A 16,619-nucleotide genomic window follows, 5' to 3' on the forward strand; every position below is an offset into this window, starting at 1 on the left:
TTTTTCAGAACAAATGGTCTCGGTTTCCTTCGCCTTTGACTAGCTAACTAAACCAGAAACTTGTTCATTATGAAACATATTTAACATAAAATCACCTAACAAAAACAAATTACCTCAATTTAATTCAGTTTGGTTTTATCCTTTAGAGGCAATCTATTTGGTTAAGTCTGGTTTGAACTGTAGCCCTATGAACCAATAGACAAACAAACCCATCATATAGTTAACCAAAATACTTACCATACAGTGCTTTAGAAATAGCAAGTGCATCTCCTTTGGCCTTCACTGGATAATGCTTTTTATCTGCTTGCCATTCATTTGATAATGTAATCCATTTTTCCCTCCAAGCCTGCAGATTCAATTTCTCATTTTTTTTCAAGCTCTTCTCCAGATGATCGAAATAGGTTGCGGCTCTCGGAAGATAGTAGTCTTCTAGCAATCCACTCCAAAATTTGTTTGCTGATCACGCCATAAATGAATAAATGCAGTAGCCTAAAAGAAATATATCATTTACGGAAACAAAAGGATAAATTAATATTACCATAATCATGGAGCTTGCTCTGATTGGTTTTCATTGTATCGTACCACATCGTCACTTGCGTTCTAGCGTTCCATTCATACTGCATAGAAGAAACAGCACACTCAGTAAGCTTATACAATCTGATTAGATTTGATAAAAACCGAATCACTGTTTTGACAAATTACTGTCGTTGTTTTATTTAAGTAATTGGCATATCAGAAATTTAGATTCCAGTGTCACAAAAATTTGTACTCACCTGTCTCGTCTCATGAGGATTCACTGCAAGCCCTTTTGCACTTTCAAGCCATGTTCCGAGTAGAAAATTATCATCGGAAGCAAGAAGTACGTCAACATCCTTAATGAGTTGTATAAACTTTTGGCTATGACGATTCAAGTCATGAGCATCTTTATTCCGGAAAGCCATTATAGCATCAATATATACTTTGTTTGCTAGTTTTGACAGAACTTGCCTAGTTAAGTCAACCAAGTCGTATCTGTTGCAATTGTTTAGTATAAGTAAACATGACAAGCATGGTTAAAAATATCATAGATAAGATCTACGACTAGGTTTCCGTTTAACCTGTATGTGAGACTTCCTCTAAGATGATTTCCACCATCGATGAATAATTGTAGTGCATTGATCACCTCGTGAGTGGAGTACCATAAGTGTGCCTGGGGCAATGGGGAACTTGGTCCTTGAAATAAGAATCTTCTGGTTCCGGGTCGGTGAAGGAAGCTATATATGTTATCCTGTTTCAATGAGTCTTGTCCAGATTCAATTGAAGGATCCCAGTCTGGTAATTTCGCTATGAAATCGCTGTTATGGTTCTGCAACAAATCAGAAGGCCTTCCAACTTAAATTTGACACGAAAATGGCCTGGCAGAATATTAAATGGGAACAGCAAGAAAAGTTTACTTTATCATATCACTATCTCATAACTAGAGGTGTACAAAAATCAAACCAAACCGAATAAGCAAATCTAACCACTAAATTCACTTTGGTGTATTTTGATATTATAAATAAATTTCAATTTTTCGGTTGTGTTTGGTTTGAAAAGTAAAATAATTTCAATTCACTTTTGGTACCAATAAGCTAGCCGAACCCACTGTGATTCAGATTCAAATATATTAAAACCTTGTAAATCGGTTTGGTTTTAAAAAAATTACAATCTCAGTTTGGTTCTATTTGGTGTGATTTCGAACGGAATGCACACCCCTAATCATAGAAAGATGGGTTAAATGCCAATTCAATCACGAACTTTAACGTGTTTTGCAATTATAACATAAACTTTAAAATTTCGCAAAATTGATCATCAACTTCAATTTTTTGGCAAATAGGAATACCGAGCTAATTTCCAGTTGAAAAAAAAATTATAGTTGGTGATTGATTTTGCCAAATTTTAAAGTTCGTGTTATAATTGCAAAATATGGTAAAAGTTCATGATTTTTTTTGCAATTAACCCTAGAAAGATTAACAAATCTAAAAACATGCACTTCCAGGCTCCAAACTATCTTATAACTATCATCAAGCATAGAGAAACAATATAAAATGGAGATATTGCAGTTAAATTGAGAATACTCCATAACATACAGCAATTCCATCTGAACAATTGTAGATTGTGTGGTAAAGAATCTCCCAAGCTGCTTCGACCTGATGAACTGCTTTACCATATCGTCTACGGGAGTAGGTCTTCAGCCAATCCTACCAAAACCACAACTAAACCATTGAATAACAATAACCAGAATGTCATTGACATTATAAAATCTATGGCTTAATCACTCAAGAGCCCCTCACCTTTAAACTTTTTTTTTCAATTGCACCCTGACGTAGAAAAATCCTCTTAAAACCCCGGCCCCACCTTTAGATTCTTTTTCAATTGTACCCCAAAATATTAAATTGACCTCTTCTCACATGAAAAATTTAAAATAATCTTTCGTTTTTAGTAGATATTCTAATTAAACGCTAATATTATTAATAATGTAAAAAAAACATTTTTCCTAAAATTATATCCAATAACTTTTTGAAATAAAAAATCATAGAAATTTCAAATTTAGGGTACAATTGAAAAAGAATTTAAAGGTGGGGGAGTTTTGAGAGGATTTTCCTATGTCAGGGTGCAATTGGAAAAGAATTTAAAGGCGGGGGGTTTTGAGAGAATTTTTCAACGTCAGGTGCAATTGAAAAAAAGTTTAAAGGTGGGGAGCTTTTGATTGATTAGGCCAAAATCTATTTAGTATCATGTCAAAATACCAACTATTTCATGATCTATATATAAGCTTAAGTGAGGAAAGCGATAAACATGGTAATTACTGTTTAAGGAAAACAAAAGGAAATTAAATAGTAATTAGAGAACTAAGACTACCAGAAGTTGAACTTTTTCGCTGCGAAATGCCATTTCAGACATCAGTTCGTAAACAACTGGATTGTGCTCTATTCCTTCCATGCACATACCAACACCAACCTACATACATCAATAGTTAAAACTGACATCAGTATACACTATACTCTGTAGAAGTCCTGGAAACACAATGCTAGAACCAGAAGATGATTTTATAATGAAAGATGCAGAAGATTAATTTATAATGAAAGATGCCTATAATAATTCCATAAATGAAGCATAGATAATATCAAAGCATTAAAAAAATAGTTTAGATTAGATTTTCAAACATATTGAAATATGATTATAAAGTGATGTCTGTATACCATGGTTGAATTTTTACTGACACGGGCTTCGACTGGACCTGTAGATATTGCATCCAATATGCCATACATTTCAATATTTCCCCCAAAATTATGCAACATACACCTGATCATGTCGAAAAGAAATTTACTATTGAAGGAAACACAAGTTCATAGAAGGAGGCATAAGAAAGAATGGGTTAAAAAAATACAAATTTAGAAGATTTAATACTTTGCTAATAGGTAGCCAAGTACCAGACATAAGGAGTGCCATAAAATTGGGAGGAAGATCTCCATATCGGTTTGACATCAGCAAACAGATCTAGAACTATCATTTTCCCGAAAGGAACAGAGTGTAATAGAGCCTGCAAATAGTACAAGGTTAACAAAATACTGAAGTGTATCCAAAATTAGAATAGACAAACAAATTAAAGAAAAGTTCTTTAAAAATGCAGCATCTAGCATCTCACGTAAACTTGGTCCACTTCTCTCACGGTACTTCTGGACTAAAGAATTCCATATAAAAAATATAAGAACAAGATGACTCATTCTAGCGCAGGTTTTCAATCATGATAAGTATAACTGCATGACTTTTGCTAATAATGGAACTTTGTTTTGAAGTCATCAAATGCTATAGCTTTACTTGACATTCCACCATAAAGCATCACTTATAAAGCATCTACTCACAAAAATTAATTTAGAAGAAAAGAACATGTTTATCTCTTTTGAATGCTATAGCTAAAAGGTTTTATTACTTAGAGTAAGCTACACAACCAAAATGAATGAAGGAAGAAAGAGAAAACGAGAAATAACGTAACAAGAAAAATAAAATGCAGAGCAGGACGATGGTATCCAAAAGAAGAGTTAAAATGACTAGTGGTAGCTGGAAAAATTGCCAAAAAGAGTGCTAACTTGAATTCTATGAAAAAAAACAGCATCTAATTAGAGGCAAAATTTCTTTAAATAAAAGTGATAGTCATATAGAAGCTCAAGGATACACTTTCCAATGCTTTCAGTTTGCCAACGTAGACAAAGGCTTTCAATTTTTGCTGAATATCAGCTAAAGTTACTTCTAAAGCAGCCATTAACTGAACAACGTATGCGTGTACAGCAATTTTTGTTAATTCTAGGTGGTAGAGTTTGTGTTAAAGATACAAGAAAGTGACAGTTAGAAGATCGGCCAATAGCTCCAAACCATCTATACCTTCATTTGCGGCGGTTGCCAAAATGCAGAGTCTGAATAGAAAAGCCAACCCTGCAAATAGATGAAATGTCAGCATGAACTCATTACATGCATTGCAAACTCCCAAAGGGAACTTAATTAATGATATGGCCATATAAATCTCTCATCATTGGTAAATAAATGCATTCGTTAAATAATTGAGGTTGTTTAAAGGTTTTGACCTCAGTCAAGCAACGGATGCTTTTAACAACTATTATGGTGGTAAAGGCACATCTCTATCTATGGATGTATAAGCAATCTTTGCATACACATATTGAGGAAACACCAATTTTATTTTAATTAATTGTCTAAACAAAAGGCTATATCAACATAATTATACCAGGAGAGTTAGCAGCATACTTGCATCAACCACACAGCATCCGGATCACCTTTGGACATTGCTTTATACACCGCAGCACCTAGTGAAGAGATGAATAATGGATCACTTGTAGGTGGGAGATTTTCATTGAATGTATCGCTGCAATAAACAATTGTACAAATAATTATTAAATTCATGTCTGTAAGACAAGATTTAAGACATTAAAAATAATTGTTCTACCTAAGTTCCAACCTCTGTAGGTTTTATGTAAGTTATTCAAAAGTCGCTGAAATGAAGCCTACTTTAATTTTTCATTTCTTTTTCTTCATTTTCTTGGAATGATAAAAGGATTTATTTGGAGTTATCAATCTGACGATGAAGCCATTTAAATAGATGGATGTCCCATAACTAAAATGAAACAGTTTGACCTGCGTCATACACATCACTTTAGCATGGGCAGTGATATACTATACATTAGTTCCATATCAATGTCAGCTTAACATGTCTAAATGTTCACTTCATCATTCTAAAGGTGATCCTGAACTAGTGGGCTCGCTGATTTACAGTAAAGGCATCAACGCTCAAGATTAAATGAAGTTGTTTAAATGATATTTGACATAAAAAGCATTTCAAGCATAATTACCATAGATGCACATATAGCAGTATCTACTTCGATCAAGCAATCCATAATGACAAGATGCAAATTAGAAATATAATAAATGAGCATTACCAGTTGTAGATGTCTGTCACATCCCCATATTCTGAAACAAACATCCAGAAAAGGAAAATTAACGAATCAATGATAGCAAATGAATGGAAACTTACAAGAAATGTAAATTAAATTAAATTTCTTGCTTAGATTTAAAACAGAAGTGCATTATAAACTATGTGAGAAAGCTTAAGTTTTAAAGTATATTAACTCCAACAAACAAATTTTATATTAACCACCTTAATAAAAAGATGATAGGTACTTTCTCTCAAAAAAAATATGATAGGTACTTGAAGTCCAACTAATCGAGGAGTTGCTTCACATTTGTGTTTCTTTTGTTAACGTTCAAGGGAATCTATCTGTTATGAATAATATTCTTATAAAAGTTTTATTTTTTATATCTTTCTTCTAATTACTTGAAACATATCAATTATACATTAGCCAAAACCTAATATAAGACCCTCCTGATTACCATTTTAATAAATATTCATGGTATTCTCACAGAGTTCAACTCCTTGTTTTCTTTGTCTAATATCACTAAATTCAACTTATGTACACATCCTAACCATTGAAGCCATTCAGTTCGGCATCTTTTAGAGAAGCATCTTTCTAATACTTCCGAACATCAATTTTGCGACACCACAAAACTGCTCTTGGCTGTTCTTTACAGGTTAAACATGTACTTTAGAATGACAAAGATGCATATCTCTATTTGAATGATCAGTTCACATATGTATGTACTAGATATTATCACTTAGATGCGTAGTTTAACACCACTGATAAAAAAAATTCAGAAATTAATTCTATACATTGGCAACTTAAACATTATCAACCTTTTGTACTCTTATACTGTTACCCAAAATGACCAGTTTGCTGATGTAAGACCTTTTTTGGTGACTATTGGAAGATGTAGTGCTAAAACAGATAACAAGCAATACTAACGCACACCTTTAACTTGTTGTCTAATAAATGCCTCTCCAATTTCAACAAACAAGGGATCAGAAGGATTAAGAAGGTAAGTACAGCACCAACGAGGATTTTTATCCACAGTGTTCCTGGTATAAAAAAGAAATGAATCAACCAACGATTCCTAAGAAAAATAAATGAATCAACATAGAATCTGCAAAATTAAATGAGGAGTGCATTGTAAAGTTAATTACTAAATCACCTAATGAAATATGACTAGTTGTATGGCATGTGATGATTGTACGACCTAAGAGATTTACAAACAGGAATATAGATTATAGACATACCAGTCCCCAAGCCTAGTTATATTTGCTGAAGGGAAAATCTTCTTCAAAGCTGCTGGAACATTCCCAGAGAATGATGGAAGCACTGGACGGAGCAAGGAAGAGAAGAAACTTAAATTTTTCATTGATATAGTGGGTTAGTATATGCAATAGGAACATAAATGCTAAGAGCTGTATCTTTGAATGTGTTTTATGTGCATAAGCTCACATGAAGATTACAAGAAGCAAGAAACGATAACTTTTTTTTACAGTAGAAAGCTCTGTAATACCTGGAGTCATGCCAAACTCCAGCATACGAGAGACTATTTGTTTCTGTAAAGCCAACTGTTGATCCAACCAATTTTGTGATAAAGGCCCACCCCACCTGTGATTATAAATGTTTTAGGTTCAGGAGTCGAAAACACATGAGAAGAACTAGTAAAAGCATGCAGCAGCCTGGCCAGATTAGCCATATCTTGCACTGTGCCTAATCCAACATATACAAGTGTCATTATATGTAAAACACTTTTCTCTGCATGAGCTTCCTTTCTGTCACTTCTCTGTGGATGGACAGAGAAGAAATGGAGCAGTTTCTTTATTAACGTACGCATGTAAATTCCCCATACGAGCCCAAGCAAGGAAAGCAGGTCCACCAAAGAAATCATTCAAATCTTCCGCACTAACATTAAAGTTCTGCAGCAAGATTTTTATCATATGATTTTGATCAGGGAAAGTAGATTTAAAGGTAACAATCTTCTTTGCTAGCAAGAGAATATGTCAAGCATAGTATTAAAATTTCTATGATCTTAATTAGAAAAGCAAGTTATCTACAGGTTGAAATATAGTAGAATTCATCTATATTCAGTTGAGAACATAAAGTGAAGGACCTGAAATAAAGCTGATTAATAGAAAGCCATCTCAACCTATTCAAGAATTTGGGATATCAGAACAGGCCATGCATAATATGCCAGAGCTTTCAGCAGGTTATAAATTTGTAATTGTAACTGGAATTGTCACTGGAATCAGGTAGATATAAGTTAACTTTCCATGAAAAAGGATCACTTATATTAAAATTGTTGAAAATAACAGTAAAAAAGGTACCGCATCAATTGGTTCTCATAAAGAGAACAATCTTATATTTGATTAATTTTTCATTAAGGGATAATACTTAATAGCATTTCCCAAGGTCTATCTCATTCACTAATATCATTAGAGTAAATTCATACATTAGAAAGAAAAAGACATAAATTGACTTCTAGCTTAATAGATACATAAGAATAAACCCAAAATGCCTATATGTATAGATCAGGAGATGCATGTTAAATATTCTAGAAGCCTAGGAATAAGATTATCGATACTATCTTACCATGAACACTTTTTGCCAAATGGCTTCTTGTCCCGTGAAGGCCAAAGGTAGATTAATCCCCTGAAGAGCCATCCAATCTATCTCTTTCTCCCATCTTTCCCAATTCCACCATACATATGAATCTGAAAAGAATAATGCGTCGTTACATGTCACCTGAACTAGCCGATATCAATAAATACTAGTGATAAGATCCTCCATTTCAGAATGAGGCATTCAATACTATGAAACGTTAAATAGTATGTAAGCCTTTAGATATTACAGGAAAGTAGCTACACATTGTTTCTTTAAGAACCGGTCAATAAGGAACTTGTGAGTGGTATATTTGAAACTTGCATATAATAAGAAGGATTGCTAAAAAGTGAATATGGCAAAGCATCATAAGATTTGAGATGTTTAGAAAATTATGCAATAAAATAAGTGGGGTGTGTAATAAAAAAGCCATTGTAACTACACTCAACTTGCTGCTTTTGTTTTGCGATAGCAATACAAATTTACAATTATTTATTCATTTTTCTTCCCCACAATTGATTCTACGATTTCTGCACTAGAAGCCATATCTCTCACATAGATAGTTAGCACCTCAATAAAACAACAATAAAAATATTTTAGTGTGAAAATAACAAGGAAGATTCGCACTTACAGCTGGATGTAACAACATTTTGGTAATAGTTCCAAGGGACAGGCCGTCGAATCATTATTCCTTCATCTTTTATGCGAGGCAGTGATCCTGGTACAGGAATTGAAGCTATTTGAATGCCACCAGTCTTGTCCCATGAAATATGAGCTCCACACCAGTACTTCAAATACCAATGGAGGCCAGAAGCAAGCTCTACCGCAGTGCTCCCTTTAATACTAACACAGAAAAATAAAAAACAAGAACAGAAACAAAATAATCACTGAAGTGCATGATAGATGACAAACTTTTGTTTTTGAAGTACATGGAGTTATACATAAAAATCCATAGACTGCATAACTTTTTCAATAGCACTAAAATTAACAGCTAAAGAAACAAACATTTAACAGAAATTTTCTTAGATAATCATATTCCACATATTGCAACAAAACAAAAGCTGGCTATCAAACTTACATACATTATCTGAGGCTCATTCTGAGTCAATTGATTGGAATTGTTTATTAAAAAGCAGCTCTGTCCACCACAAACATCCTGATATATGAAGAAAGTGACAAAAATCAGCAAGATTTAGTCCAATCCGATATACATATCAAAATTCTCGAAAAAAAAATAATAATAATCAGAAATGTTATTTTTTTTGTAACAATTGTAACAAAGACTCGCTCCAGTGTTAATTAAACTTCTTAACTTCTTAACTTCTATTACTAGTTTTCGGGATATCCAATGTTAATTAAACTTCTTAACTTCTTCTCCATATACATATCTTCCTTGTTCACAGCTAACAGTTTTCATAACTGTGCTATAGCTGTTACTATCATGTTTAATTAACTGACTATCAACTTTAGCTCCACTTTCAAACCATTTAAACAAAATGTAGACCACCCGCAAGCTCAAATACCTGGCAAATCCGGGCTATAATGCTGGCAGGCCAATCCCAACCACTCCATTTATTGGAAAGGGCGGGATTTGAACTCACAACCATGGCACCAGATGGCTGAGGCTTACACCACGAGACCAAACTCATGCGGGCTAATCAGAAACATTTTCACCTAGCTAAACTAATCCTTTCCCCGTATTTTTCGAGCAAGCAACAAAATTAATGAGAGAGAACAACAACTACAGCATGCCTAGTTGATCTACAGTGACAAATTTCAGAATTCTAAGACAGACACTTAAATTAAAAAGTTCATAAACAAGAAAACTGGGTCTTATTTTATTACCAAGCTAAACTAGTTCATTCCCAATATTTTGGAGCAAGCAACAAAACTAATGAAAGAGAACAACAACTAAAGCATGCCCAGTAGATTTGAAGTGACGAATTTTAGAATTCTAATGAGAGACAGTGAAAATAAAAAGTTAATAAACAAAAAAAAACTGGGGTTTACCTTAGAGACGATCTTGAACTGAAAACTGCGTGCATGGGAAGGAAGCAATCTCTGTAAAACACCTTTAGCAGCTGATTCTTGAACTGGTGGAGATGATTTTTTTGAATCCAAACGGCTAATTAAAGAGTCTATAGAGTCTGTTCTTGAACTGGATAAGGCTACTGGTAATGACAGTAGTAGTATTATTGAGTAGGAAATTAAGTGATACATTGAGGAAACCATGAATTTGATCAAATGGGTAAGTTTTGAAGAATGAAATTTGAATGAAATGACAAGTTTTTATGATTTTGAGAGGAATAATTGATGGGTGGCAATTGTCATCATCTGATTTTGACGACATGCCTGTCGTATTTGCTGCTTGGTTCGGTTTATGTTTTACATATTGGTTAGTTCTGTAAAGAACCATTATTTTTGTTTACTTTATATAAATCAATAATATTAAATTAAATTAATTAATAAAAAATTTAAAAACATAAAATTAAACCAATTAAATTGATCGGGTAATTAGGTTAAAATATTTAAATTGATAAATAAACAAAAAATTATTTGAAAATTTAATTAACTAAATTTTTGAATAAATTAACCATAATATTTTATTAATCGAATTGACCAAACGAAGACAAATAGGCATTGTACTAAAATGAAAAGTCACCGAACTTCAATGAGTTCATTAGTAGTTATATTAGTGAGAAAGGAATATGAACCTAATGCAAACATGGCAAGCTATGAACAAGTTCCCCTACAAGAGCTTAAAATGTTGGCGAAAGCAAACTACTTCGAACACGAACAATTCTTCAACCTAGATCAACGTATCACCGAACTTCAAAAGAAATATTAGAAGTAGTCTAAGGAAATCTGAAGTCTGATCAGGTTTAGGTAAAATAATCTTCATCCAAATTTTTATTCACCAAAACGTTACATGGTTAAATATAAAGAGAGAAAAGTCCGAAGCTTATAATAGAGATTAGCTTTAGAGAATACATATACTAACTTTTTACTTTGAACTGACACTAAAACTAAAATCAGATTGTCAATCTGATTAACACATACTTAATTCCTCAACTTTTCATCATCAAGTTCCAAATTTTTTTGTATCAAACAGAAACAATAAACTTGTTTTTTCTAGTTCATTGACTCATAATTTGTATTTATTGAGTGGTAAATACAGCTACAACAAATTTCGAAAATTATCCTCTCAGTTCTATGCATATACACTGTGTATTGATCCATCACACTAAATACAAAAATCTGATTCATATGCATATTTTATCAGTGGAACAATACCAAAAAATTAGATAACTCAATTCTAAATTTCATTGAAATAATAATCAAGTTAATACATGAAAATTAAAAATAAAAGTGTCCTAATTAGTTAGGCCAGTTTACATCAAATAAACTAAAAACTAGAAGATAACATAAAACACAAATTATCCTAAATATTAAACTAGTTGTACAATTTGTTCATCTCCATTGTTTGGAACGGGACGGCTGAGATTAATCAGTGCAAGCCAAAGTTTCCCTGGATCTTCTTCTTCAGTGACAGGCTCGTCATCATGGCCGATTGGGTCTATAATTTCCTGATGAATGTCTTCTCTGCTAACCCTAAATGACCAAACCTGAATGATGTCACCTGCGTCGAAGAACTTTCTTTCGATTAGCTTCCCCGTCTTCTCATCATATTCATCCTTATTTCTCTTCATCAGTTTAGTCCAATATGTCCTCAAGTTCAGATTACGGGTACTCGGCATATTCCACTTTTTCAGAATCATATCAGACACAAAACCGCACGGTTCCAAAACTTTAACTTTTAATTCTCCTCCTTGATGGTATAACAAGTCTGCCTCGTCCCTGGTAAGAAACGTACGGTCCTGCACTTGCAACTCAGGAATTGATAAACGATCGTGACCTGGATTTACATCTGTTGGGTACAAGTATTTCTGTATCACCAGCTTCGCGTTTTGGCCTCCAAGTGCTGTGATTTTTGCTTCCAACTCCGGACGAAGGGGCTCTGGATTCAACGCTTTGGTTGATCTCACCATGGGTCTGGTACTACTTGGTTTCTTGATTTTCTTTTTCTCCTGGACTTCAGTTTCTTGTTCAATCTTGATCGTTTCTTTATCTTCCGCAAATAATCTCTTGATTTTCTTCGTCTGTTTCACTTCATGTTGGCTCTCAACAAACTTGCGTTTTCCACCAATATTCCTGACATTTTCTTGATTTTGATAATCAAGATCATGCTCCATTCCTGGAATAGAAGAAATCTTCACATCATGATTACGAGCGGAAGGGGGCGATCGTTTTCTTCGTGGAATAGGAGGAAACAGGTGATGGTTGTTGAAGTTGGAGAGAAGAGAATGATTGAAGGAGGGTGGATTAGCAGTAGTAGTAGTAATGTTTGATGAACGTCTGATGTGTAAAGCTGTGACAACATCCATTGCGACCAAATCAAGAACCTGGAGTGGATCTGTTCTTCTTTGCTTAGCATCTGCTTTAAATTTATCGAACGACCTTGCATATACAGGAATCACCATCATTCTTAATGATCTTCTCGCCAAAAACTAGTAAATATTTGGAAACTGAAATATAAATAAAGACTAAAATAATATGCATGTGTAGGTATTTATATAGGAAATAGAGTATTCGATTAATATGATTGGCTAATATTAATTTCTAGTCGTAGCTTCCAAGCTTGAGTGTTAATCTAAATAATTAGTTGGATTTTGTGACATACGCTCTAATGTGATTGGCTAATATTGATTACATTAGATTCTGTTCGAGAGGTGTTGTTAATTAATGTGGTATCTTATGTTCCTTTATTTCCTTTTCAGAAAATTAATTTAGTTATTAGTGTTTTAGTTCGAAGTAAAAACTGAATTTAATAATTAAAATCAAATACATAAAAGGAAAAAAAGTTACTAGTTAGAATCAAATACATTAATGGAATTAGAGAGACCTGTTGGTCTTTAGTGATGGCCAAAAAAAATTTGATTCTGGCGAAAATAAAGAAGACAAATGAAAAAGTGATAATCGACCCCTAAATTTTAACCATATTATTTTGTTTACTTTGACACGTCATATTTAACAATAGTTTGTTAGTAAACGGAGAGTCTTGCATACTCTCCATATTCCATCCACTCAAGGATATTAAAATTGAAAAAATGGTGAGTACATGGACTAGATAAATTAAAAATGAAGTTTAAGGACCAATAGAAAAAATTGTGTAAAGTAGAGAAACTTTGATATGGGTTTGGCCAAAAGTTTTTTACCATCTAATACGATATAATACATATGAAAGTTTTTAATGCAATGATGCTGAAAAGAGAAAATGTTTACAGGGTCGACAATTTAGTCTGAAAGACAAGACTCAACTCTGATTAGGTTCTGCTTGGTCACTTTTTTTTTTTGATTTTTGAAATTTTAAAAATGTGAAAATAGGGGTAGATTTTTTTTAAAACAAAAATACAATATTAACTTGAAAGTTTTACAAATATGCAAATTAAATAAAATTATTTACAAAAAAATATTTGCATTTATTATTGGTATAATTTTTATACACCAAGATATACCGTCAGTAAAATTTAATATATTTCAATGTGTATACTGTCAATATAATATTATTTTAAATTTAAAATTTATTAATAATTTTCTGTATAATAGTGGTATAATTTCATTATTCTTTTATTATAATATAAATAAAATTTTATAATTTAGTATGCTAGTGATATTAGTTTTATTACAATTTTATGTTATATTAGTATCGTTATACATACTTCATGTGAAGCTCGTAATTTAATCCGTTAATATATGTAATTTTTCATTTGGTATAAAGAAAAATTATTGATCACTAGCTTCTTGTTATTTTGATGTGTTAGCATCCACATGGCTAATCACATATGCAGAAAAACATTTATACTCCGGACTAGATGTAACTACTACTAGTCACTAATTATTCAAAAAGACCCAGAATTGAAAAATCCATAAAATGGTGCATCATAAAGAAAAATATTTTTATGAAACAGGAACACAACAACACACTTATCGATCAAATAAAAAATTTCACCTCAAAGTTTGAATCACAGTGTTAGAACCAAGTGAATAAAGAAGCAACCATTTTTTTTCCTCTTCTCTTTTTCTCTTAAATAGAAAACCCTAGCCGTCAAGAGTTTTTCTTTTATTTTTCGCTTCGGCTGCCGTCAATGGTTTTTTTTTGCCGTTGGTGGTAGCCATTTCTTTTTTATTGCTTTAAAATAAAATAAATGACCGACTCCTTTTCATCTTTTTTATTTTGGTTGGTAAATCTATCGACGAGGCGCATCAATTTCAATTGATATACAAATAAAAAATCAGAGATGGATCAAGTCCTTTCAAGATTGAAGATAAAATCGTTATAGGTTATATTAATTTTTTTTTTATAACTATTTTACAGCGATTGTCTTTCTTTTTTTGAAAGTTTTGTTGTTCTTTCTATATGAAAGATTTGTTGTTTTTTATGAAGAGTTAGTGAGTCTTTCTTTAGACAGAAAAGAATTGGATCTTATTGTGTTAGAGCGGTTATGTAATTTTGATTTTATTTTATAAGGCGATCTGCAAATCAAGGTTTATATCTTGTTCCATGACAGGTCATTAGAAACGGTTATACCTTTTCTGAATTATTATACCTGTAACTGCTCTTTATTATTAATGAAAGATTATTCGATTGTCAAAAAAAAAAAAACAACCACGATTCCACTTGCATCGTTCAAGGATATTATAGTATCAGAATTAAACTGACTCTGAATTTTCATTGATCTCAAAGCAAATGCAATAAAAATGCGCCAAACTGTGACGTTTATGACTTTAAAATGATAGTCAAGATCATGAAAATACTACTTCTAAAAGACAATCTTATAAATCGCAAAATTCATTTTATTATCAAATCAATAATAAATTTAATCTAAAAACTATAACATCTGTGAATCACATTGCTTATATCCTCATGAGAAAATTTTATATCAAAACCATCTATGTATATATATAATGCAATATTGATCCATGACATAATATGCAAAATCAGATTCAAATGCACGTATGATTTATCTGAATCAAACACAACACATAACGCACGATTCAAATGCACGTATGATTTAGCTGAAAGATTCCTCAAATTTTGACAAAACAAAATTGAAAAGTTTAACTCCAAAATAAAGACAACAAGAAAACATGTTCAAAAATTTCTTGTATCACTTCCATACATGTACACACTACTAGACTATATTGATTGATGACGAGAAATTCTTAAGTAGATTCGGTCTAACACGTCATTTATAAACAAAATCTATCACATTATGACACGTCATTAGAATAATGGCACTATCGTAATATTATTATTTAAAAATGTAAATAAGTAATAAATAAAATTATAAAAATGCCACTATTTTAATAACGTGTCATAATGTGATAGGTTAGTTTACGGATGACATGATAGACTGAGTTTATCTAAAAATCCCTCGTTGATGACACTATCAAAAATCTGACTCAAAATGCACATTTTATATAGTCTATTTTTCTAATTAATTACCCTTCTATGTATAACATTTAATTAATGGTCAAATCACTCAAAAACCCTACCTTTATCTCTTTTTGCAATTATATCGTGACGTAAAAAAAATTACAACTCTACTCTATTTTTGCTTTTTTGTGTTTCAATTGTACCCCAAATTTAAAAATTCTGTCAATTTAATTCCAAAAAAATACTTGATCATGAACTGTCCTTATCTGCTCTACAACTTCATCTCAATTCTATATGGATGACTGGAATTCTTTCTTACGAGAAGAATCTTTTTACTTTTGTATTTGAAAACTGATAATAATTCAGAGTTGATAACGTTTAATTTAAATAAATAAAGTTTATGTGAAATTTTTATGTAAGATTAAATAAGAAGCGTAGACAACTCAATACTAAATTTGCTTGCAATTATAATTAATTAATATCTGAAAATAATATCCCAATTACATCAAAAAAACTAAAAACTATAAGATAACATAAAACAGAAATCATCCAAAATATTAAAGGCCTAATCACTCAAAAACCCCTCACCTTTAAACTTTTTTTTAATTCCACCCCGACGTTGAAAATTTGTCAATTTTACCCACTTTTGAATTTTCCGTTTTCAATTGTACCCCAATATTTTAATTTTTGTTAATTTTTTTACTTAAATGATGAAATCATTCAATTAATTAAGTCTAAACATGAAATTAAATTCTTTTTTACTCAAAAAAATACAAATAAGTCCTTTATTTTTAAAACCTAACTAAAAACCATAATCAAATTAACACTAATTTAAATTCTTAATTAATTTAACTAAATTTAAATAAATTTTAAAAATATAGAATCAATATATGCGAGACATGGAGAATGTTTTAAACAAATTTTCAAACGTAAAAGACGTTAATTTAATTTTTCAGGGTACAATTGAAACACAAAAATGCAAAATAAGGTAAAATTGACAAATTTTCAACGTCAGGGTATAATTGAAAAGGGGCTAAAAGGTCAGGTTTTTTTAAGACATTAGGCCAATA

General features: G+C 31.8%; 1 protein-coding gene across 2 annotated transcripts; it reads right to left on the reverse strand.

Annotated features, from left to right (window-relative positions):
- Positions 1-40: 40 nt before the first annotated feature.
- Positions 41-10,435, reverse strand: LOC126660710 (alpha-N-acetylglucosaminidase). Of its 2 annotated transcripts, XM_050354353.2 has the most exons (19): positions 10,062-10,435; positions 9,134-9,207; positions 8,683-8,894; positions 8,043-8,164; positions 7,284-7,369; positions 6,967-7,061; positions 6,701-6,782; positions 6,396-6,502; positions 5,469-5,499; positions 4,780-4,897; positions 4,402-4,452; positions 3,453-3,562; positions 3,222-3,324; positions 2,881-2,979; positions 2,109-2,219; positions 1,098-1,345; positions 774-1,011; positions 539-617; positions 41-456 (listed from the first exon to the last, which is right to left on the reverse strand). In XM_050354353.2, the coding sequence occupies exons 1-19, from the start codon at positions 10,281-10,283 to the stop codon at positions 221-223; spliced, it is 2,424 nt and encodes an 807-aa protein (XP_050210310.1). In that variant the 5' UTR covers positions 10,284-10,435; the 3' UTR covers positions 41-220. The 2 variants fall into 2 exon arrangements, with proteins under 2 accessions (XP_050210310.1, XP_050210312.1); XM_050354355.1 differs by lacking the exon at positions 10,062-10,435 and having other exon boundaries at positions 9,130-9,207.
- Positions 10,436-16,619: the final 6,184 nt, after the last annotated feature.

Source organism: Mercurialis annua, linkage group LG8 (genome assembly GCF_937616625.2).
Source record: "Mercurialis annua linkage group LG8, ddMerAnnu1.2, whole genome shotgun sequence".
NCBI lineage: Eukaryota > Viridiplantae > Streptophyta > Magnoliopsida > Malpighiales > Euphorbiaceae > Mercurialis > Mercurialis annua.